The sequence below is a fragment of the Dendrobates tinctorius genome, unplaced genomic scaffold (genome assembly GCF_039654945.1).
Source record: "Dendrobates tinctorius isolate UK_male_01 unplaced genomic scaffold, ASM3965494v1 ptg000250l, whole genome shotgun sequence".
NCBI lineage: Eukaryota > Metazoa > Chordata > Amphibia > Anura > Dendrobatidae > Dendrobates > Dendrobates tinctorius.
In genome coordinates, this window is record NW_027361917.1 from 11,499,294 (window position 1) to 11,526,121 (window position 26,828).

General features: G+C 45.6%; 1 protein-coding gene across 1 annotated transcript in view; it reads left to right on the forward strand.

The window, feature by feature from the left end:
• Positions 1 to 26,828, forward strand: part of PYGB (glycogen phosphorylase B) — a 100,878-nt gene that overhangs the window by 32,773 nt on the left and 41,277 nt on the right. The window contains exon 2 of the mRNA XM_073557473.1: positions 21 to 122. Within this exon, the coding sequence (XP_073413574.1) occupies positions 21 to 122 (102 nt within the window). The remainder of the gene's footprint in view (positions 1 to 20; positions 123 to 26,828) is intronic.

Consider the following 26,828-nt stretch of genomic DNA (forward strand, 5'->3'; position numbering starts at 1 on the left):
TTTTGTTTCTATTCCCACAGCGCATTTATTACCTCTCTCTGGAATTCTACATGGGGCGCACTCTGCAGAACACCATGCTGAATTTAGGCCTCCAGCACGCTTGTGATGAAGCCATCTATCAGGTATGTACTTGACGAGTTCCACGTCCTTTGGTTGGCCCAAAAGGTCTGCATACACATATAGCTAATATCGGACAAACCCACCAGTATCGGAGAAACTGGTCGGCCAGTACCTGCAAATATGTTCATCTCTTGGGAGAGAACCCACCAGGGATGCCTTCACAGCAGCTTGTTCTCCTTTTACCCCATTGAAGACATGCACACTCAGCTGAAACGAATGTGCATGTTAGAGATAGCTGTCAGCCAGCTGCTTTCTAAGATGTATTTCCTTCAGAACTGTCAGTAAGCTATCATGATAAGTATCCCACTATATATATGACTGTGGGTAGGTATTAAAGCTGAGTGGTGCACACTTGCTGCATAGCCAATAGTGACCTATTTTAATATTTCTCAAAGATCTAAGTAATCAGAGAGGGCACCCCATGAGCAATATACAGATACACATTAGGTGCGATTAAAAATCTAAGCTTTCTCCAATCACACTCCATCACGGATATATAATTAATGGAATGGGTCGCGGTTTTGGAAACGGGCTCAAGAGCTGAGCCCGCTCTGCACAAGATATATGCCGGCCGCACTGCAGCTTCAGTTCATGTTTTTAAAGTTTTAAATGCCAATCCTTAATCCATTTAGGCTGAGCATAAAAATTTCAATGAGCCTGTAAAAAAATATATAAATGAAAGAAATACCCATATTAGGTATTCTCACTTCTATAAAACTCAGATCTTTGAAAATTTGAAATTATTTATCCAATACAGTAGATGTCTTAAGGAAAAAAATAAAATGAATGTCCAAAATTGCCAGGTTTTGGACTTCACACCTTGCACAAAATATTAATAAAAAGTAAATAATTACATTCTCCATTATGGTACAGTACCATTAAAAACTACATTTTGCAACATAGCTACAGTCTCCCTAGGTTATATTTACAGCATGAGTGCTGTAAAAACAGAACCCCCAAAAAGCTAGCAGAATTGCGTTTTCTGCACCATTTTCAGGGTCCTGAACACCTTTTTGGACAACTCTATACAGTAGAGATCATGAGGACATCCTGCCAGTCTCCCCAAAGTCTCATGCCAACTATGACTTCCGACTTCCCACATGGAAGTGTAGATGATAGCATCAGTTAGTACTATGTGTAGACTGTCCATCTATACAAACCCTTAACGTGTCCTTGAAATCCTTTTAATGCCTGGATTTTCACACATTGCTTCTGCTGTGTTCAGTTTACACAAAGTCTGAGACCATTCACCATGAGCATAGATGGAACTTCTAATTGTTCCTGCCTTTGTCAGTGATTGTGGCGTAGTCTTTTTATAGATTGGTCCCTGTGGAATTTTTGCCTTTCATGTGCTCCATTAGGAACGTGTGAAGGACAAACATAACCACATGACAAGCTGGATGTCCTCTGCCATGTTCTTACATGAAGAGCCTAACCTGACTGGTTTATCGTTGGTGTTTCCACGGTTCAGACTTTCCCCAGTCATCCTCACAAAGTGATATTGGAAATGATTGTCCTTTTTCATTGAAAAGATGGCCAGACGAGCTTTTGCTTCAGCATAAGAAAATATTACTACCAGTGCCCTTGTGCTCCAGTGCCACTTGTCCATAGCTCCCAACCAATATTTGTTAACATGGATACATGTTATGAATGAGTCACCGAAGGAGGAAAAAACAAAAATACAAGCTAAGTCCAGAAAACTGGAGAGCTTGGTAGCTATCGGATTGCAGACCCCTGATCCTATTCACACAACTAACAGTAGCCGTGGGGGGTTCCTACCGTGCCCTAGACCCCTCGTTCACAGCCGGAGAACTAAATAAGCCTAAAGAAATAAAAGGGAAATCTAAACTGCCCCAGAGCAGACCCCAAAGCAATAGACAGCCCCCAACATGTATTGTCGGTGAAAAGCAGATGAAAACACAAACACAGACAGAAAGACAGGTTGAGCAAACTATGGGGCCCAACTAACTAAATAGGAAAGGACAGAAAAGATGCTGGCTGCAATCCGCAAAAATTCTGCCAAAATAATGTCCAACACGTCTGATAGAAAAAAGGCCCTGATGTCACTAGACTTCAAAATCACTATATCAGCACTCAGGTATATTCTGAAGACTGAGCAAAAGATCAACTTGACCAGAGACAAAAATGGAGCTCAGCCTGTACCAACAAGGGCAGGCAGAACACAAACACTAAGTAAACAGACACAATCTCATGGAAAAATAAGAGAGCAAAACTTAGCTTTCAGAAGACAGGTACTGAACTGGTTTGCAAGAGCTCAGAGCAGAAAGGATCACCAGCACCCCAGTAGGGCGTCGGCTGCCTTATATCCACTCAGTGATTCCGGGTGTCCAATCAGGCTCCACCTGTTCAGATGACAGGTTCTTCCCAACCCAATCAATTTCACTACCTCTCCTCACCAGCAGAGGGAGTTAATCAGACATCAACGGTGAAGGGGAAAATGAACTCACAATAGATACAGCTTTGACAGCCCATCTACAACATGTGCCATGGCATCTAAGGGTCATCTCAAGGTAGACAGCACAAGACCACTGTGCCCAGTGATTTTGCTGCACTGGTGATGTCTTGTAGATAGGACATTACTGCTGCACCCCTGTCATCAAACACAAGCTGGGAGCGGAGGAGGCAAAGGTAGGCAAGTACTGCTTATTTTGTTATATAAAGAAAAGCCTTGGTCATATATTTTTTTTAATAAAACCCTTTTCTATGATTATTATCTTCTAAAAATAAAAACAGACTGTCAGTCTTTTAGTTGCCTCCGGCATTAGTATCTAAAGACATAATGCATTTCTCCTCTGCCAGCCTAGCCACAGTATAATGGCGTTTTAATACCTGCCAGCTCTCTGAATTATTTAGTATAAAGCTGTAAAAATTCAGCATGCTTGACTTTTATATTAAAAGTTTAACGATCGTTACAGAAAACAAAAGTATTATCACTCATTCTAAAGCTGGTAATGTGTATGAGACGTTATTTCAGCTTCCCATCAGAGGTATGCCTTAGTTTAGGAGGATTACCATCAGTACAAGTCTGGAGATAGATTCTAATGTAATCCACTGTATTGGCATACAGGGGTCTGCAAAACATAAGCAAAAAAAAAGTAAAAAAATACACTTCGTGGTTTATGGTATTTTTGGGGATGTATCTATATGGTTGGAAAAATTTCTATCCTGGAATCTGTCAACCTGAGCTCAATTACACGCCTATCTCCAAGCTCCGCTCACTTTTCTAAAACTTTGTAGAACTGCTGTAAAAATGCAATATTTGCTACATTTTTGCGCAACTAAATAACACGAATTTTGGGGTGTAAAATGCTTGATGCATCACTGCCTAAGGCCCTGATTTGTTAAGACTGATGTTTTGTATGCTTGTCTTAATGACGACAACGCTGAAGAAATATGCACCAAGTTTATTAAGAGACTTAAATCAGGGACTTGATTAAATTCAGGTGTAATTTTCACCACTTTTGTGGTGTAAATTGTGATGAATTTGTCAGCCGGGCTGTCACAATGTATAATTTTGGCCACTTTCCTAAAAGTGGATGGAGTTGGCTGGGAATAGGTTAAAAATGCCAAAAGTCACAAGCATTTTGCAACATTTCAAGGAGTTTTTTTCCAGAGTTCCAGAGAAAACTTGTTGAATTGGGGCCTCGGTGTTCTGAGCTATAGGGTAGAAAAAATATATTTTTTTAACTATTGTGAAGTTAGAAATGAAACACAACAACTGGTGATGTCTAACGTCTGGTATCGATTGAGTTTAGAACAAGTCTATTATGATAGTGTAGCAACTTTCTCAAGAAAATATGTAACCGCTAAAACTGCAGCTGACCCTCCCAGTTCCTGTACAGACTAGATATCCTGACCCCGCAGTCACTAATGATTCTTCCCTAAGCCGAGTTAGCCCTAACCACAGATTAGAGTAGACAATGGCAACTTGGGCCTATACTGCCTGAAAGTCTGTCGAGCGCTTCACGTTCCTCCTAAAAAATCAGAGGGAAGAACAGAGTGTGAATTACCTGCAGAAGGGAAAATGTGCTTAAATAGAAAGATTCCAGAGTGAGTAAAACCAACCACGAAATACAAAATAAAAGATTAAGTACATACTGATAGAAAAAGATAAACCCTAACTGGTCTCTCACTGACTAGCTTAAACTACAGCAGTATGGTTGTACATCCAAATTAGACTATCACCAGCAGGAAATACCAGTAGGGGGAAAGAATATAAAGCCAAACCCGAAAGGTGATAGGGCAGACAAATGAGTAAATGAAAAAAATGAAAAAATGTTATCCTAAAAAGACTGAACCAAGGATAACAGTAACTAAACACTCGGAGAAAAGGTGTGTTTTCTGTAGCTCGGCGAACAGAAAAGCCGACCACAAAGCACAGGCTCAAATGTTCAAACCCAGATGCATGACAAAGTCTTCTGCTCCCAAGTTAGTAAAAGGCATGTGAGTACTAGACTATACTGGTTCCGGGCATTAAGATGTGATGGAAGACAGAGAAACATGAATAATAAAATTATTTAATTTTACATACACATTATCATCACTGTCCCCGATGGGGCCTACAATCTAAACTCCATATCAGTATGTCTTTGAAATGTGGGAGGAAACCGGAGAACCCAGAGGAAACCGGAGAACCCACTCCAGCACTGCAAGGCTTAGCCACCATGCTGCCACTGAATGAAGCAGACTGCAAAAATGATATTGTGGGGAGTTGTAGCTTTCACAAAATTACCTTTTTTTGGGATAGATATCATTTTGCCTAGATGGCTGTAATGTTTTGCCTAGATGTCCAACATTTAGTGGAAAATTGATTTGAAAGTGACAAATAGCAGCAAAAATACTTGATTCTCATCTTGATTATCTCTCATCTGATGGTTATTTGACCGTGCCCAGAAGATTGGACACTGGCGGTGGTGACCTTTATGGTAAATAGCAGGGTGCTCATTGAGTTATACAACGCAGCCGCTCCATACTGCCTGCACAACTAAAGGGGGTTTTACACATAGCGATATTGCTAAAGCATCACCGATTTGTGTGATACTTACCTCCGACCGGCTCCCCTGCTGTTCATCGCTGATTGCGCGAGATCGCGCAGCTCCATTTCTCGTCGTCAACTTCCTGCTGGTGCCGTCGAGCGACGCGTGGACGCGGGCGGGAGGACGTCAGGATCGCCGCGTCTGAAAGTTAAGTAACGACCGCTAGATCGCTGCTGCATCGCTGTGAGATCTTCCTGTGTGGCAGCTTACTGGCGACCATTTAGCGATGCACCAGCGATCCTGACCGGGTCGTATCGTTGTCGGGATCGCTGGTGCATCGCTAAATGTAAAGGGGCCTTAACTGACTGTTTTATGTAGGACTATGAAAAAAATATATATTGTAGCGTTAGTAAAGACGTGACTTTTCTATACATTTGCTCTGTTGTTTGTCTCTGTCTAGACGCAGGTTTGGAGTTTAGCTCAGTTTGCTCTTCTTTGTTATGATATTTTAGTCTCTGGAAGGAAATTACTTTTTGCTGCCAAGTTTCTTGCTCTGTGGCTGTGACTTGATTTTCTAAACAGCACAGTCTGAAGTTGGTCATTGTTTCCCAGTGTATTTCCACCTAACTGGTTCTCTTTACTCACCATCTGACAGCTTTAACCCTGTCATTAAAGGGAATCGGTCACCCCTTTTTTGAGCTATGATATAATGATATCATTCAATTGTGTGTCACATAAAGATTCTCTTAGTACTTTTGCTTCCCCCTGACCCCGCACCTTTCATGCATAAATACCTTTTTTATATCGGTTCAGATGTATGTAAACTGCCGCTGTCCAGTCCGATGGGCGGGGCTTATTCAACTGCTCCCCCCCTCCCTGTCTTGCTCTACGCAAGAAGAAATGCGTAGAGCAAGACAGGGAGGGGGGGGAGCAGTTGAATAAGCCCCGCCCAGCGGACCGGACTGCCGCAGTTTACATACATCTGAACTGATATAAAAAAGGTATTAATGCATGAAAGGTGCGGGGTCAGGGGGAAGCAAAAGTACTAAGAGAATCCTTATGTGACACACAATTGAATGATATCATTATATCATAGCTCAAAAAAGGGGTGACAGATTCCCTTTAAACATTTGGGAAACTATTTGGAAAGACAGGCAAATTGTGAACAGAAGTAGCGTTTTAGCAGGTACTCATTCACACAAGTTATAACCGCAGCAAGCGACAGTTGTTTGCTTGGTGCCGGCATGGGAAAACAAGGAAGTCTCTTGGTAGGTTGCTATATTTCACATTTCTTGTAATTCAAGGTGCCTCATTAATCTAAAGTGGGTTTGCGGGACTTTATTTTTTTCTATGGAGCAAGGCTAAGCACTTATCAGCAGGTAACAGAGCAGTTCTTTCTCTGCCACTCTGCTCTGTCAACGGGGAGTCCCTGAAAATGTCATATTGATTGAAAACCGGCTTCCTGCTGCGTTAGTCTAGGCTGACTGTCAATCATCATGACGTTGGCAGTGACGTTGCTTCGACAGCGCAGAAGAGAAGGAACTGATCTGTTCACATGATGTCACAGGAAGTAAAAAAATTGCCGCTAAAGTGGTACCGTGACTGCGCTGAGCTGTGAAGAACAGGCAGATAGGTTGCAACTAACTGTCCGTAAGTGGTTAGACCCATAGAAAAAAAATGAAGCCTGGGATAACCCCTTTATTACAATAGGTGCTTTGCAATATTATCTGTCACCTGCTGCAGAAAATGTGTGATGGCCTACAGCTTCTTCTTGCAGTATCAGCTGTACTCTATAATTGGGTGCTTAAAGGGTTTGTCCATTACTCGGTCATTACCTTCTTAAATATTATATTCCCCAGAGTAAAATAAAAAATCACAGATCTTCACCTCTCTCACCGGCGCCATTCCGGTGATGTTGGTGCCGGGTTTCTCGGGGCTTGTGTGACATTGGCTGTAATGTTGTTGTTGAATATCAATCAGCAGATGGCCAAAGAAAGTGTGAGAAATGCTGCCGATCAGTGATTGACTGCAGTGCTTCTGTGGCATAACAGCGACACGGCGCTGGCATCACTATAACTGCGCCAGTGGGAGAGGTGACTACCTGCTATTTATACTTTATAATGGAGAATATAGTATTTAAGAAGGGATTTTTTTAATAATAGAAATCATTAAAGATTTTATATAAGGTTAGGGCCACACTGCGCTCTCTGCTGAGCAATACGTCAAGGTTTCTTTCAGAATCTCTGGAAAATAGGATTCCAGCGGAAATCCCGGCGCTTCCCCAGTCCCACGCCGCCATCTTGTGCCGATAACTTGTTGGAGATCGACTGGAGTGGTGCCTATAACAGATGAAGATGGCGGCTGGTAAGTATAATACTAGGGGCAGGGAACATAGATTGTGGCACCACTCCAACACTGTAATAAAAAAAGATATGCCGGAGTGGTGCTTTAAATAATACATTATGTAATGTATTGATGTAATTCAATTAGTCCTGGTGCCCTAATCCTTACAATGCTCCATCCCAGATCCTGGCAACTTCTCTTCCAGGACCCGGGATGGAGATGTTATAAGGGAACTATATTAATAAATTATTTAACTATTTATATCTGATTTCTGTCTATTTTTCCCCTTTATTGAGGCACAATACCAGACACTGTGCCATAATGTCTTTTTAGTTTGCGGTTACTTTAAAGTAACTTCAGCCTGTTCTTCTCTAAGTATATTGACCCTCGGAGGTGTGATGTCAGGACTGGGGCTCTTGTCTCTGTTATCTGTAATAGAAATATTTAGCGGACCATAGTATATTAGTAAAGGCTCCTAATCCCGCAGCTGGCAGCAGGAATGGCATATTGAGAACTGGGTTAAGCCACATTTTCAGCATTTTGTTTTCTGCTTTTCCTTTTTTTTATGAAGATTTGTCATGTTTCCAAGATGAAGGGTTAAGGGCGCAAAGTGTACATATAGGTTACGTTATCAGCACTGTGAGAGCAGGGGCCGACCGCTCCGGGGATCTCCAGTTTCCTGTGAGGCACGTTGCGCTGCACGTTCACAGTCCTGCCATTGTGCAGATCGTGTTACATTCAGGATGGCTGTCTGTAATCACTCCGTAACATAGTTCTGTAAAACCAGGAACAAGGGGCGGTATCTAACATAACTTTTGCTACATTTGGGGTCCAATTCATTATTTATGATTTTATTAAAGTTCCTTTGCTTTTTGACACTTTTTTTGCGCCAAACTAAGCAAAATGACGCACACGGTTCATAAATTTTGCACAAAATAAAAAATATGTTCTTTATTACTGTATTCTTATTTACCTATTTGACCAAAGTTGCACTTTCCATTAAAATGTTGCAAAATTGGCTCCAAATTTACAGGCTTATATAAAATCAGGGGTATTTATATTATATTTGCTGCAAAATTTGCAACTTTTAAGAATAATCACAAATGACGAATCAGGTGAAAACATCTGGAAACCCTAAACTGAAATAAAAATCCACAAACGCGTAAAAAAGTAACTTATCTCAGGGAGAACAATGTAATTGATAGTCCGAAATTGGACATGCACAATCAACATCCCACCTGACTATCAGTCTGCTGGCAGCCCCATTCACATTACACCGTTAGCTGAACCAGTCAATATCTGCAGTTTCTGCTAACATTAGTTAATGTCTCTAATAATCAGTCTCCCTCTTTCTAAACTCTCTCCTTTCCAATTAGTTCTGAATGCAGCAGCAATGGTAATATTCCTTTCCAACCACTACACCGAAGCCTCCACCCTGTGCCAGTCGTTGCACTGGTTGCCCATCCACTACAGAGTCCAATATAAACTCCTCACTCTCACCCATGAAGCGATCTACGATTCAGCACCACCCTTCATCTCCTCTCTCGTCTCAGTCTACGATCCTACCCGTGCCCTCCGTTCTGCTAATGGCCGACTGCTCTCGCTGTTATCAGTTGAATATAACTCAACATTCTCCCCTGCTTTCACTGATTGCCGGCAGAGCAAGGGTGAATGATGATAGCGGTGTTCAGCACCTGGCGCCAGGGAACAGCGCTAATAGTACCGCTGCTTCCCAGTCGCTGGGACATGTGGTACCAATTCTGCACACGGTTGCCATAGATATGCCACAAGTATTACACACACGGACACTGATATCTCCAGTACTGATTTTTCCGGTACCAGAAATATCAGGACGTGTGAAAGAGGTCTTAGACTCAATCTTGCTGTTCTTCAAGGGAAAGTTTTCAGCTGGCTCATTATCATCACAGGCAGGACTACAACATCAGCTGATAGCACAGGATTCACCATTCACAATAGGTGATGACACTGCTGACCGTGCTCCCCTCCTTTCACAGTGACCTTTGTACATGGTCATTAAATGCTTCAATACAAAAGATAGGGTCAGAGTCGATCTATTGCTGCTGATGTGAATTTCCTGAAAGATAAGGAACTTCAGGTCTAGAATAATCCAAGGGTCAGAAAGAAAATTGCAAGATCTCTCTTTTATTACAGATTTTGATGTGGAAAAAAAAATACATGTGTCATAAACATCTGTTTTAAGCCTCATTCCCACGTCCATTTTTAAACATGTACAGGAAAAATGGTACCGTGTCATCAGTGTTTTGGATCAGTGTGTCATCAGTGTGTGGTCCGTGTGTCAGTTTTTACCATCACTATGTCATCAGCATGTGGTCCGTGTGTCCATTTTTACCATCACCATGTCATCAGCGTGCGGTCTGTGTGTCCATTTTTACCATCACTATGTCATCAGCGTGCGGTCCGTGTGTCCATTTTTACCATCACCATGTCATCAGCATGTGGTCTGTGTGTCCATTTTTACCATCACTATGTCATCAGCGTGCGGTCCGTGTGTCCATTTTTACCATCACTATGTCATCAGCGTGCGGGCTGTGTGTTCCATTTTTACCATCACCATGTCATCAGCGAGCGGTCCGTGTGTCCATTTTTACCATCACTATGTCATCAGCGTGCGGGCTGTGTGTCCCATTTTTACCATCACCATGTCATCAGCGTGCGGTCCGTGTGTCCATTTTTACCATCACTATGTCATCAGCGTGCGGGCTGTGTGTCCCATTTTTACCATCACCATGTCATCAGCGAGCGGTCCGTGTGTCCCATTTTTACCATCACCATGTCATCAGCATGTGGTCTGTGTGTCCATTTTTACCATCACTATGTCATCAGCGTGCGGTCCGTGTGTCCATTTTTACCATCACTATGTCATCAGCGTGCGGGCTGTGTGTCCCATTTTTACCATCACCATGTCATCAGCGAGCGGTCCGTGTGTCCATTTTTACCATCACTATGTCATCAGCGTGCGGTCCGTGTGTCCATTTTTGCCATCACTATGTCATCAGCGAGCGGTCCGTGTGTCCATTTTTACCATCACTATGTCATCAGCGTGCGGTCTGTGTGTCCCATTTTTACCATCACCATGTCATCAGCATGCGGTCCGTGTGTCCATTTTTACCATCACCATGTCATCAGCGTGCGGTCTGTATGTCCCATTTTTACCATCACTGTCATCAGCGTGCGGTCCGTGTGTCCATTTTTACCATCACTATGTCATCAGCGTGCGGTCTGTGTGTCCCATTTTTACCATCACCATGTCATCAGCGTGCGGTCCGTGTGTCCATTTTTACCATCACTATGTCATCAGCGTGTGGTCCGTGTGTCCCATTTTTACCATCACTATGTCATCAGCATGCGGTCTGTGTGTCCATTTTTACCATCACTATGTCATCAGCATGTGGTCCGTGTGTCCATTTTTACCATCACTATGTCATCAGCGTGCGGTCTGTGTGTCCCATTTTTACCATCACCATGTCATCAGCATGCGGTCCGTGTGTCCATTTTTACCATCACCATGTCATCAGCGTGCGGTCTGTGTGTCCCATTTTTACCATCACTGTCATCAGCGTGCGGTCCGTGTGTCCATTTTTACCATCACTATGTCATCAGCGTGCGGTCCGTGTGTCCATTTTTACCATCACTATGTCATCAGCGTGCGGTCCGTGTGTCCATTTTTACCATCACTATGTCATCAGCGTGCGGTCTGTGTGTCCATTTTTACCATCACTATGTCATCAGCGTGCGGTCCGTGTGTCCATTTTTACCATCACCATGTCATCAGCATGTGGTCTGTGTGTCCATTTTTACCATCACTATGTCATCAGCGTGCGGTCCGTGTGTCCATTTTTACCATCACTATGTCATCAGCGTGCGGGCTGTGTGTCCCATTTTTACCATCACCATGTCATCAGCGAGCGGTCCGTGTGTCCATTTTTACCATCACTATGTCATCAGCGTGCGGTCTGTGTGTCCATTTTTACCATTACTATGTCATCAGCGTGCGGTCCGTGTGTCCATTTTTACCATCACTATGTCATCAGCGTGCGGTCTGTGTGTCCCATTTTTACCATCACTGTCATCAGCGTGCGGTCCGTGTGTCCATTTTTACCATCACTATGTCATCAGCGTGCGGGCTGTGTGTCCCATTTTTACCATCACCATGTCATCAGCATGTGGTCTGTGTGTCCATTTTTACCATCACTATGTCATCAGCGTGCGGTCCGTGTGTCCATTTTTACCATCACTATGTCATCAGCGTGCGGGCTGTGTGTCCCATTTTTACCATCACCATGTCATCAGCGAGCGGTCCGTGTGTCCATTTTTACCATCACTATGTCATCAGCGTGCGGTCTGTGTGTCCATTTTTACCATCACTATGTCATCAGCGTGCGGTCCGTGTGTCCATTTTTACCATCACTATGTCATCAGCGTGCGGTCTGTGTGTCCCATTTTTACCATCACCATGTCATCAGCGTGCGGTCCGTGTGTCCATTTTTACCATCACCATGTCATCAGCGTGTGGTCTGTATGTCCCATTTTTACCATCACTGTCATCAGCGTGCGGTCCGTGTGTCCATTTTTACCATCACCATGTCATCAGCGTGCGGTCTGTGTGTCCCATTTTTACCATCACTGTCATCAGCGTGCGGTCCGTGTGTCCATTTTTACCATCACTATGTCATCAGCGTGCGGGCTGTGTGTCCCATTTTTACCATCACCATGTCATCAGCGTGCGGTCTGTGTGTCCATTTTTACCATCACTATGTCATCAGCGTGCGGTCCGTGTGTCCATTTTTACCATCACTATGTCATCAGCGTGCGGGCTGTGTGTCCCATTTTTACCATCACCATGTCATCAGCGAGCGGTCCGTGTGTCCATTTTTACCATCACTATGTCATCAGCGTGCGGTCCGTGTGTCCATTTTTGCCATCACTATGTCATCAGCGAGCGGTCCGTGTGTCCATTTTTACCATCACTATGTCATCAGCGTGCGGTCTGTGTGTCCCATTTTTACCATCACCATGTCATCAGCATGCGGTCCGTGTGTCCATTTTTACCATCACCATGTCATCAGCGTGCGGTCTGTATGTCCCATTTTTACCATCACTGTCATCAGCGTGCGGTCCGTGTGTCCATTTTTACCATCACTATGTCATCAGCGTGCGGTCTGTGTGTCCCATTTTTACCATCACCATGTCATCAGCGTGCGGTCCGTGTGTCCATTTTTACCATCACTATGTCATCAGCGTGTGGTCCGTGTGTCCCATTTTTACCATCACTATGTCATCAGCATGCGGTCTGTGTGTCCATTTTTACCATCACTATGTCATCAGCATGTGGTCCGTGTGTCCATTTTTACCATCACTATGTCATCAGCGTGCGGGCTGTGTGTCCCATTTTTACCATCACCATGTCATCAGCGTGCGGTCCGTGTGTCCATTTTTACCATCACTATGTCATCAGCGTGCGGTCCGTGTGTCCCATTTTTACCATCACTATGTCATCAGCATGCGGTCTGTGTGTCCATTTTTACCATCACTATGTCATCAGCATGTGGTCCGTGTGTCCATTTTTACCATCACTATGTCATCAGCGTGCGGGCTGTGTGTCCCATTTTTACCATCACCATGTCATCAGCGAGCGGTCCGTGTGTCCATTTTTACCATCACTATGTCATCAGCGTGCGGTCTGTGTGTCCATTTTTACCATCACTATGTCATCAGCGTGCGGTCCGTGTGTCCATTTTTACCATCACTATGTCATCAGCGTGCGGTCTGTGTGTCCCATTTTTACCATCACTGTCATCAGCGTGCGGTCCGTGTGTCCATTTTTACCATCACTATGTCATCAGCGTGCGGGCTGTGTGTCCCATTTTTACCATCACCATGTCATCAGCATGTGGTCTGTGTGTCCATTTTTACCATCACTATGTCATCAGCGTGCGGTCCGTGTGTCCATTTTTACCATCACTATGTCATCAGCGTGCGGGCTGTGTGTCCCATTTTTACCATCACCATGTCATCAGCGAGCGGTCCGTGTGTCCATTTTTACCATCACTATGTCATCAGCGTGCGGTCTGTGTGTCCATTTTTACCATCACTATGTCATCAGCGTGCGGTCCGTGTGTCCATTTTTACCATCACTATGTCATCAGCGTGCGGTCTGTGTGTCCCATTTTTACCATCACCATGTCATCAGCGTGCGGTCCGTGTGTCCATTTTTACCATCACCATGTCATCAGCGTGTGGTCTGTGTGTCCCATTTTTACCATCACTGTCATCAGCGTGCGGTCCGTGTGTCCATTTTTACCATCACTATGTCATCAGCGTGCGGGCTGTGTGTCCCATTTTTACCATCACCATGTCATCAGCGTGCGGTCTGTGTGTCCATTTTTACCATCACTATGTCATCAGCGTGCGGTCCGTGTGTCCATTTTTACCATCACTATGTCATCAGCGTGCGGGCTGTGTGTCCCATTTTTACCATCACCATGTCATCAGCGAGCGGTCCGTGTGTCCATTTTTACCATCACTATGTCATCAGCGTGCGGTCTGTGTGTCCATTTTTACCATCACTATGTCATCAGCGTGCGGTCTGTGTGTCCCATTTTTACCATCACCATGTCATCAGCGAGCGGTCCGTGTGTCCATTTTTACCATCACTATGTCATCAGCGTGCGGTCTGTGTGTCCATTTTTACCATCACTATGTCATCAGCGTGCGGGCTGTGTGTCCCATTTTTACCATCACCATGTCATCAGCGAGCGGTCCGTGTGTCCATTTTTACCATCACTATGTCATCAGCGTGCGGTCTGTGTGTCCATTTTTACCATCACTATGTCATCAGCGTGCGGTCTGTGTGTCCCATTTTTACCATCACCATGTCATCAGCGAGCGGTCCGTGTGTCCATTTTTACCATCACTATGTCATCAGCGTGCGGTCTGTGTGTCCCATTTTTACCATCACTATGTCATCAGCGTGCGGGCTGTGTGTCCCATTTTTACCATCACCATGTCATCAGCGAGCGGTCCGTGTGTCCATTTTTACCATCACTATGTCATCAGCGTGCGGTCTGTGTGTCCATTTTTACCATCACTATGTCATCAGCGTGCGGTCTGTGTGTCCCATTTTTACCATCACTATGTCATCAGCGTGCGGTCTGTGTGTCCATTTTTACCATCACTATGTCATCAGCGTGCGGTCTGTGTGTCCATTTTTACCATCACTATGTCATCAGCGTGCGGGCTGTGTGTCCCATTTTTACCATCACCATGTCATCAGCGAGCGGTCCGTGTGTCCATTTTTACCATCACCATGTCATCAGCGAGCGGTCCGTGTGTCCATTTTTACCATCACTATGTCATCAGCGTGCGGTCTGTGTGTCCATTTTTACCATCACTATGTCATCAGTGTGCGGTCCGTGTGTCCATTTTTACCATCACTATGTCATCAGCGTGCGGTCTGTGTGTCCCATTTTTACCATCACCATGTCATCAGCATGCGGTCCGTGTGTCCATTTTTACCATCACCATGTCATCAGCGTGCGGTCTGTATGTCCCATTTTTACCATCACTATGTCATCAGCGTGTGGTCCGTGTGTCCCATTTTTACCATCACTATGTCATCAGCATGCGGTCTGTGTGTCCATTTTTACCATCACTATGTCATCAGCATGTGGTCCGTGTGTCCATTTTTACCATCACTATGTCATCAGCGTGCGGTCTGTGTGTCCCATTTTTACCATCACCATGTCATCAGCGTGCGGTCTGTGTGTCCATTTTTACCATCACCATGTCATCAGCGTGCGGTCCGTGTGTCCATTTTTACCATCACCATGTCATCAGCGTGTGGTCCGTGTGTCCCATTTTTACCATCACTATGTCATCAGCGTGCGGTCTGTGTGTCCATTTTTACTATCACTATGTCATCAGCGTGTGGTCCGTGTGTCCATTTTTACCATCACTATGTCATCAGCGTGCGGTCCGTGTGTCCATTTTTACCATCACTATGTCATCAGCGTGCGGTCCGTGTGTCCATTTTTACCATCACTATGTCATCAGCGTGCGGTCTGTGTGTCCATTTTTACCATCACTATGTCATCAGCGTGCGGTCCGTGTGTCCCATTTTTACCATCACTATGTCATCAGCGTGCGGTCTGTGTGTCCATTTTTACCATCACTGTCATCAGCATGTGGTCCGTGTGTCCCATTTTTACCATCACTATGTCATCAGCGTGCGGTCTGTGTGTCCCATTTTTACCATCACTATGTCATCAGTGTGCGGTCTGTGTGTCCATTTTTACCATCACTATGTCATCAGTGTGCGGTCTGTGTGTCCATTTTTACCATCACTATGTCATCAGTGTGCGGTCTGTGTGTCCATTTTTACCATCACCATGTCATCAGTGTGTGGTCCGTGTGTCCCATTTTTACCATCACTATGTCATCAGCGTGCGGTCCGTGTGTCCACTTTTACCATCACCATGTCATCAGCATGTGGTCCGTGTGTCCCATTTTTACCATCACTATGTCATCAGCGTGCGGTCTGTGTGTCCATTTTTACTATCACTATGTCATCAGCGTGCGGTCCGTGTGTCCATTTTTACCATCACTATGTCATCAGCGTGCGGTCCGTGTGTCCATTTTTACCATCACTATGTCATCAGCGTGCGGTCTGTGTGTCCATTTTTACCATCACTATGTCATCAGCGTGCGGTCCGTGTGTCCATTTTTACCATCACTATGTCATCAGCGTGCGGTCTGTGTGTCCATTTTTACCATCACTATGTCATCAGCATGTGGTCCGTGTGTCCCATTTTTACCATCACTATGTCATCAGCATGCGGTCTGTGTGTCCCATTTTTACCATCACTATGTCATCAGTGTGCGGTCTGTGTGTCCATTTTTACCATCACTATGTCATCAGTGTGCGGTCTGTGTGTCCATTTTTACCATCACTATGTCATCAGTGTGCGGTCTGTGTGTCCATTTTTACCATCACCATGTCATCAGTGTGTGGTCCGTGTGTCCCATTTTTACCATCACTATGTCATCAGCATGCGGTCTGTGTGTCCATTTTTACCATCACTATTTCATCAGCGTGCGGTCCGTGTGTCCATTTTTACCATCACTATGTCATCAGCATGTGGTCCGTGTGTCCATTTTTACCATCACCATGTCATCAGCGTGCGGTCCGTGTGTCCCATTTTTACCATCACTATGTCATTAGCGTGTGGTCCGCGTGTCCATTATTACCATCACTATGTCATCAGCGTGCGGTCCGTGTGTCCATTTTTACCATCACTATGTCATCAGCGTGTGGTCTGTGTGGCCATTTTTACCATCACCATGTCATCAACGTGCGGTCTGTGTGTCCATCTTTACCATCACTATGTCATCAGCGTGCGGTCTGTGTGTCCATTTTTACCATCACTATGTCATCAGCGTGCGGTCTGTGTGTCCATCTTTATCATCACTATGTCATCAGCGTGCGGTCCGTGTGTCCATCTTTACCATCACTATTTCATCAGCGTGCGGTCCGTGTGTCCCATTTTTACCATCACTATGTCATCAGCGTGCGGTCTGTGTGTCCATCTTTACCATCACTATTTCATCAGCGTGCGGTCCGTGTGTCCATTTTTACCATCACTATGTCATCAGCGTGCGGTCCGTGTGTCCCATTTTTACCATCACTATGTCATCAGCGTGCGGTCCGTGTGTCCCATTTTTACCATCACTATGTCATCAGCGTGCGGTCCGTGTGTCCCATTTTTACCATCACCATGTCATCAGCGTGCGGTCCGTGTGTCCATTTTTACCATCACTATGTCATCAGCGTGCGGTCCGTGTGTCCATTTTTACCATCACTATGTCATCAGCGTGCGGTCCGTGTGTCCATTTTTACCATCACTATGTCATCAGCGTGCGGGCTGTGTGTCCCATTTTTACCATCACCATGTCATCAGCATGTGGTCTGTGTGTCCATTTTTACCATCACTATGTCATCAGCGTGCGGTCCGTGTGTCCATTTTTACCATCACTATGTCATCAGCGTGCGGGCTGTGTGTCCCATTTTTACCATCACCATGTCATCAGCGAGCGGTCCGTGTGTCCATTTTTACCATCACTATGTCATCAGTGTGCGGTCTGTGTGTCCATTTTTACCATCACTATGTCATCAGCGTGCGGTCCGTGTGTCCATTTTTACCATCACTATGTCATCAGCGTGCGGTCTGTGTGTCCCATTTTTACCATCACTATGTCATCAGCGTGCGGTCTGTGTGTCCATTTTTACCATCACCATGTCATCAGCGTGCGGTCCGTGTGTCCATTTTTACCATCACCATGTCATCAGCGTGCGGTCTGTATGTCCCATTTTTACCATCACTGTCATCAGCGTGCGGTCCGTGTGTCCATTTTTACCATCACTATGTCATCAGCGTGCGGTCTGTGTGTCCCATTTTTACCATCACCATGTCATCAGCGTGCGGTCCGTGTGTCCATTTTTACCATCACCATGTCATCAGCATGTGGTCCGTGTGTCCCATTTTTACCATCACTATGTCATCAGCGTGCGGTCTGTGTGTCCATTTTTACTATCACTATGTCATCAGCGTGCGGTCCGTGTGTCCATTTTTACCATCACTATGTCATCAGCGTGCGGTCCGTGTGTCCATTTTTACCATCACTATGTCATCAGCGTGCGGTCCGTGTGTCCATTTTTACCATCACTATGTCATCAGTGTGCGGTCTGTGTGTCCATTTTTACCATCACTATGTCATCAGCGTGCGGTCCGTGTGTCCCATTTTTACCATCACTATGTCATCAGCGTGCGGTCTGTGTGTCCATTTTTACCATCACTATGTCATCAGCATGTGGTCCGTGTGTCCCATTTTTACCATCACTATGTCATCAGCATGCGGTCTGTGTGTCCCATTTTTACCATCACTATGTCATCAGTGTGCGGTCTGTGTGTCCATTTTTACCATCACTATGTCATCAGTGTGCGGTCTGTGTGTCCATTTTTACCATCACTATGTCATCAGTGTGCGGTCTGTGTGTCCATTTTTACCATCACCATGTCATCAGCGTGCGGTCCGTGTGTCCATTTTTACCATCACCATGTCATCAGCGTGCGGTCCGTGTGTCCCATTTTTACCATCACTATGTCATCAGCGTGCGGTCTGTGTGTCCATTTTTACCATCACTATGTCATCAGCATGCGGTCTGTGTGTCCCATTTTTACCATCACTATGTCATCAGTGTGCGGTCTGTGTGTCCATTTTTACCATCACTATGTCATCAGTGTGCGGTCTGTGTGTCCATTTTTACCATCACCATGTCATCAGCGTGCGGTCCGTGTGTCCCATTTTTACCATCACTATGTCATCAGTGTGCGGTCTGTGTGTCCATTTTTACCATCACCATGTCATCAGCGTGCGGTCCGTGTGTCCCATTTTTACCATCACCATGTCATCAGCGTGCGGTCCGTGTGTCCATTTTTACCATCACTATGTCATCAGCATGTGGTCCGTTTGTCCCATTTTTACCATCACTATGTCATCAGCATGCGGTCTGTGTGTCCCATTTTTACCATCACTATGTCATCAGTGTGCGGTCTGTGTGTCCATTTTTAATATCACTATGTCATCAGTGTGCGGTCTGTGTGTCCATTTTTACCATCACCATGTCATCAGTGTGTGGTCCGTGTGTCCCATTTTTACCATCACTATGTCATCAGCATGCGGTCTGTGTGTCCATTTTTACCATCACTATTTCATCAGCGTGTGGTCCGTGTGTCCATTTTTACCATCACTATGTCATCAGCATGTGGTCCGTGTGTCCATTTTTACCATCACCATGTCATCAGCGTGCGGTCCGTGTGTCCCATTTTTACCATCACTATGTCATTAGCGTGTGGTCCGTGTGTCCATTTTTACCATCACTATGTCATCAGCGTGCGGTCCGTGTGTCCATTTTTACCATCACTATGTCATCAGCGTGCGGTCCGTGTGTCCATTTTTACCATCACTATGTCATCAGCGTGTGGTCCGTGTGTCCATTTTTACCATCACTATGTCATCAGCGTGCGGTCTGTGTGTCCATCTTTACCATCACTATTTCATCAGCGTGCGGTCCGTGTGTCCCATTTTTACTATCACTATGTCATCAGCGTGCGGTCCGTGTGTCCCATTTTTACTATCACTATGTCATCAGCGTGTGGTCCGTGTGTCCATCTTTACCATCACTATTTCATCAGCGTGCGGTCCGTGTGTCCATTTTTACCATCACCATGTCATCAGCGTGCGGTCCGTGTGTCCCATTTTTACCATCACTATGTCATCAGCGTGCGGTCCGTGTGTCCCATTTTTACCATCACTGTCATCAGCGTGCGGTCCGTGTGTCCCATTTTTACCATCACCATGTCATCAGCGTGCGGTCCGTGTGTCCATTTTTACCATCACTATGTCATCAGCGTGCGGTCCGTGTGTCCCATTTTTACCATCACTATGTCATCAGCGTGCGGTCCGTGTGTCCATTTTTACCATCACTATGTCATCAGCGTGCGGTCCGTGTGTCCATTTTTACCATCACTATGTCATCAGCGTGCGGTCCGTGTGTCCATTTTTACCATCACTATGTCATCAGCGTGCGGTCTGTGTGTCCATTTTTACCATCACTATGTCATCAGCGTGCGGTCCGTGTGTCCATTTTTACCATCACTATGTCATCAGCGTGCGGTCCGTGTGTCCATTTTTACCATCACTATGTCATCAGCGTGTGGTCCGTGTGTCCATTTTTACCATCACTATGTCATCAGCGTGCGGTCCGTGTGTCCATTTTTACCATCACCATGTCATCAGCGTGCGGTCCGTGTGTCCATTTTTACCATCACCATGTCATCAGCGAGCGGTCCGTGTGTCCATTTTTACCATCACCATGTCATCAGCGTGCGGTCCGTGTGTCCCATTTTTACCATCACTATGTCATCAGCGTGTGGTCCGTGTGTCCATTTTTACCATCACCATGTCATCAGCGTGCGGTCCGTGTGTCCATTTTTACCATCACTATGTCATCAGCGTGCGGTCCGTGTGTCCATTTTTACCATCACTATGTCATCAGCGTGCGGTCCGTGTGTCCATTTTTACCATCACTATGTCATCAGCGTGCGGTCCGTGTGTCCATTTTTACCATCACTATGTCATCAGCGTGTGGTCCGTGTGTCCATTTTTACCATCACTATGTCATCAGCGTGCGGTCCGTGTGTCCATTTTTACCATCACTATGTCATCAGCATGTGGTCCGTGTGTCCCATTTTTACCATCACTATGTCATCAGCATGCGGTCTGTGTGTCCCATTTTTACCATCACTATGTCATCAGTGTGCGGTCTGTGTGTCCATTTTTACCATCACTATGTCATCAGTGTGCGGTCTGTGTGTCCATTTTTACCATCACTATGTCATCAGTGTGCGGTCTGTGTGTCCATTTTTACCATCACCATGTCATCAGCGTGCGGTCCGTGTGTCCATTTTTACCATCACCATGTCATCAGCGTGCGGTCCGTGTGTCCCATTTTTACCATCACTATGTCATCAGCGTGCGGTCTGTGTGTCCATTTTTACCATCACTATGTCATCAGCATGCGGTCTGTGTGTCCCATTTTTACCATCACTATGTCATCAGTGTGCGGTCTGTGTGTCCATTTTTACCATCACTATGTCATCAGTGTGCGGTCTGTGTGTCCATTTTTACCATCACCATGTCATCAGCGTGCGGTCCGTGTGTCCCATTTTTACCATCACTATGTCATCAGTGTGCGGTCTGTGTGTCCATTTTTACCATCACCATGTCATCAGCGTGCGGTCCGTGTGTCCCATTTTTACCATCACCATGTCATCAGCGTGCGGTCCGTGTGTCCATTTTTACCATCACTATGTCATCAGCATGTGGTCCGTTTGTCCCATTTTTACCATCACTATGTCATCAGCATGCGGTCTGTGTGTCCCATTTTTACCATCACTATGTCATCAGTGTGCGGTCTGTGTGTCCATTTTTAATATCACTATGTCATCAGTGTGCGGTCTGTGTGTCCATTTTTACCATCACCATGTCATCAGTGTGTGGTCCGTGTGTCCCATTTTTACCATCACTATGTCATCAGCATGCGGTCTGTGTGTCCATTTTTACCATCACTATTTCATCAGCGTGTGGTCCGTGTGTCCATTTTTACCATCACTATGTCATCAGCATGTGGTCCGTGTGTCCATTTTTACCATCACCATGTCATCAGCGTGCGGTCCGTGTGTCCCATTTTTACCATCACTATGTCATTAGCGTGTGGTCCGTGTGTCCATTTTTACCATCACTATGTCATCAGCGTGCGGTCCGTGTGTCCATTTTTACCATCACTATGTCATCAGCGTGCGGTCCGTGTGTCCATTTTTACCATCACTATGTCATCAGCGTGTGGTCCGTGTGTCCATTTTTACCATCACTATGTCATCAGCGTGCGGTCTGTGTGTCCATCTTTACCATCACTATTTCATCAGCGTGCGGTCCGTGTGTCCCATTTTTACTATCACTATGTCATCAGCGTGCGGTCCGTGTGTCCCATTTTTACTATCACTATGTCATCAGCGTGTGGTCCGTGTGTCCATCTTTACCATCACTATTTCATCAGCGTGCGGTCCGTGTGTCCATTTTTACCATCACCATGTCATCAGCGTGCGGTCCGTGTGTCCCATTTTTACCATCACTATGTCATCAGCGTGCGGTCCGTGTGTCCCATTTTTACCATCACTGTCATCAGCGTGCGGTCCGTGTGTCCCATTTTTACCATCACCATGTCATCAGCGTGCGGTCCGTGTGTCCATTTTTACCATCACTATGTCATCAGCGTGCGGTCCGTGTGTCCCATTTTTACCATCACTATGTCATCAGCGTGCGGTCCGTGTGTCCATTTTTACCATCACTATGTCATCAGCGTGCGGTCCGTGTGTCCATTTTTACCATCACTATGTCATCAGCGTGCGGTCCGTGTGTCCATTTTTACCATCACTATGTCATCAGCGTGCGGTCTGTGTGTCCATTTTTACCATCACTATGTCATCAGCGTGCGGTCCGTGTGTCCATTTTTACCATCACTATGTCATCAGCGTGCGGTCCGTGTGTCCATTTTTACCATCACTATGTCATCAGCGTGTGGTCCGTGTGTCCATTTTTACCATCACTATGTCATCAGCGTGCGGTCCGTGTGTCCATTTTTACCATCACCATGTCATCAGCGTGCGGTCCGTGTGTCCATTTTTACCATCACCATGTCATCAGCGAGCGGTCCGTGTGTCCATTTTTACCATCACCATGTCATCAGCGTGCGGTCCGTGTGTCCCATTTTTACCATCACTATGTCATCAGCGTGTGGTCCGTGTGTCCATTTTTACCATCACCATGTCATCAGCGTGCGGTCCGTGTGTCCATTTTTACCATCACTATGTCATCAGCGTGCGGTCCGTGTGTCCATTTTTACCATCACTATGTCATCAGCGTGCGGTCCGTGTGTCCATTTTTACCATCACTATGTCATCAGCGTGCGGTCCGTGTGTCCATTTTTACCATCACTATGTCATCAGCGTGTGGTCCGTGTGTCCATTTTTACCATCACTATGTCATCAGCGTGCGGTCCGTGTGTCCATTTTTACCATCACTATGTCATCAGCATGTGGTCCGTGTGTCCCATTTTTACCATCACTATGTCATCAGCCTGCGGTCTGTGTGTCCCATTTTTACCATCACTATGTCATCAGTGTGCGGTCTGTGTGTCCATTTTTACCATCACTATGTCATCAGTGTGCGGTCTGTGTGTCCATTTTTACCATCACTATGTCATCAGTGTGCGGTCTGTGTGTCCATTTTTACCATCACCATGTCATCAGTGTGCGGTCCGTGTGTCCATTTTTACCATCACCATGTCATCAGCGTGCGGTCCGTGTGTCCCATTTTTACCATCACTATGTCATCAGCGTGCGGTCTGTGTGTCCATTTTTACCATCACTATGTCATCAGCATGCGGTCTGTGTGTCCCATTTTTACCATCACTATGTCATCAGTGTGCGGTCTGTGTGTCCATTTTTACCATCACTATGTCATCAGTGTGCGGTCTGTGTGTCCATTTTTACCATCACCATGTCATCAGCGTGCGGTCCGTGTGTCCCATTTTTACCATCACTATGTCATCAGTGTGCGGTCTGTGTGTCCATTTTTACCATCACCATGTCATCAGCGTGCGGTCCGTGTGTCCCATTTTTACCATCACCATGTCATCAGCGTGCGGTCCGTGTGTCCATTTTTACCATCACTATGTCATCAGCATGTGGTCCGTTTGTCCCATTTTTACCATCACTATGTCATCAGCATGCGGTCTGTGTGTCCCATTTTTACCATCACTATGTCATCAGTGTGCGGTCTGTGTGTCCATTTTTAATATCACTATGTCATCAGTGTGCGGTCTGTGTGTCCATTTTTACCATCACCATGTCATCAGTGTGTGGTCCGTGTGTCCCATTTTTACCATCACTATGTCATCAGCATGCGGTCTGTGTGTCCATTTTTACCATCACTATTTCATCAGCGTGTGGTCCGTGTGTCCATTTTTACCATCACTATGTCATCAGCATGTGGTCCGTGTGTCCATTTTTACCATCACCATGTCATCAGCGTGCGGTCCGTGTGTCCCATTTTTACCATCACTATGTCATTAGCGTGTGGTCCGTGTGTCCATTTTTACCATCACTATGTCATCAGCGTGCGGTCCGTGTGTCCATTTTTACCATCACTATGTCATCAGCGTGCGGTCCGTGTGTCCATTTTTACCATCACTATGTCATCAGCGTGTGGTCCGTGTGTCCATTTTTACCATCACTATGTCATCAGCGTGCGGTCTGTGTGTCCATCTTTACCATCACTATTTCATCAGCGTGCGGTCCGTGTGTCCCATTTTTACTATCACTATGTCATCAGCGTGCGGTCCGTGTGTCCCATTTTTACTATCACTATGTCATCAGCGTGTGGTCCGTGTGTCCATCTTTACCATCACTATTTCATCAGCGTGCGGTCCGTGTGTCCATTTTTACCATCACCATGTCATCAGCGTGCGGTCCGTGTGTCCCATTTTTACCATCACTATGTCATCAGCGTGCGGTCCGTGTGTCCCATTTTTACCATCACTGTCATCAGCGTGCGGTCCGTGTGTCCCATTTTTACCATCACCATGTCATCAGCGTGCGGTCCGTGTGTCCATTTTTACCATCACTATGTCATCAGCGTGCGGTCCGTGTGTCCATTTTTACCATCACTGTCATCAGCGTGCGGTCCGTGTGTCCCATTTTTACCATCACCATGTCATCAGCATGTGGTCTGTGTGTCCATTTTTACCATCACTATGTCATCAGCGTGCGGTCCGTGTGTCCATTTTTACCATCACTATGTCATCAGCGTGCGGTCCGTGTGTCCATTTTTACCATCACTATGTCATCAGCGTGTGGTCCGTGTGTCCATTTTTACCATCACTATGTCATCAGCGTGCGGTCCGTGTGTCCATTTTTACCATCACCATGTCATCAGCGTGCGGTCCGTGTGTCCATTTTTACCATCACCATGTCATCAGCGAGCGGTCCGTGTGTCCATTTTTACCATCACCATGTCATCAGCGTGCGGTCCGTGTGTCCCATTTTTACCATCACTATGTCATCAGCGTGTGGTCCGTGTGTCCATTTTTACCATCACCATGTCATCAGCGTGCGGTCCGTGTGTCCATTTTTACCATCACTATGTCATCAGCGTGCGGTCCGTGTGTCCATTTTTACCATCACTATGTCATCAGCGTGCGGTCCGTGTGTCCATTTTTACCATCACTATGTCATCAGCGTGTGGTCCGTGTGTCCATTTTTACCATCACTATGTCATCAGCGTGTGGTCCGTGTGTCCATTTTTACCATCACTATGTCATCAGCGTGTGGTCCGTGTGTCCATTTTTACCATCACTATGTCATCAGCGTGCGGTCCGTGTGTCCATTTTTACCATCACTATGTCATCAGCGTGCGGTCCGTGTGTCCATTTTTACCATCACTATGTCATCAGCGTGCGGTCCGTGTGTCCATTTTTACCATCACTATGTCATCAGCGTGTGGTCCGTGTGTCCATTTTTACCATCACTATGTCATCAGCGTGTGGTCCGTGTGTCCATTTTTACCATCACTATGTCATCAGCGTGTGGTCCGTGTGTCCATTTTTACCATCACTATGTTATCAGCGTGTGGTCCGTGTGTCCATTTTTACCATCACTATGTCATCAGCGTGTGGTCCGTGTGTCCATTTTTACCATCACCATGTCATCAGCGTGTGGTCCGTGTGTCCATTTTTACCATCACTATGTCATCAGTGTGCGGTCTGTGTGTCCATTTTTACCATCACTATGTCATCAGCGTGTGGTCCGTGTGTCCATTTTTACCATCACCATGTCATCAGCGTGTGGTCCGTGTGTCCATTTTTACCATCACTATGTCATCAGCGTGTGGTCCGTGTGTCCATTTTTACCATCAGTGTGTCATTAGTGTGCGGTCTGTGTGTTGGGTTTTACCATCCGTGTGTCTCAATGAGGCCTTAAACCGTAGGTCTTCTCTGATGACAGGTCCTTTTCCCTGTAACTCACCTTTCAATAGCTAGTACTTCTGATCAGTGGGGGTTCAGGATCCAAGACCCCAACAGTCTCTCAAATGATGGAGCGGAATCACTCATCTGTAAGTGCCACAATTACGGTGTGCAGGCGCCATAGAGATGCCTGGGCAATTCCCTGCTTGTGCCCGAGGAGAAGCTGAGGGGTTAGGTCTCAACTAAAACTACTTAGACGTGGTTACAACGTATCAACATTTTTTAAAATGTTTAGTTACCTTTTATATTTTTTATATTGGAAAAAAAGAATGGACTCTGTACAGTAAGTAAAAAATTAAGCCGCATTTCACGGTAACTGTGGGTGGTTGGGTTATGAATGGGGCCGTGTGTTGGGCTGTAAGTGGCGCTGGGAACAGTTTTTCATATAGAGGGAAGAATGGATCTGGCTAAGAGCTGTCTTTGGAAGCCATGGTTCATAGTCTGCGGTACAGGAGAACACGGGCTGTATGTATACAGTATGTGCGCTGTCTGCCATGATGGTAAGGTATGTGACAATATCTAGCTCTGTAGCGCTTCAAGATGTCAAAAGAAGCAGATTTGTATTTATTGCTCTTATTTTTGCGATACTGTGATCTGTAGAAAGAAAGAGGTGTTTTTTTAGCAAG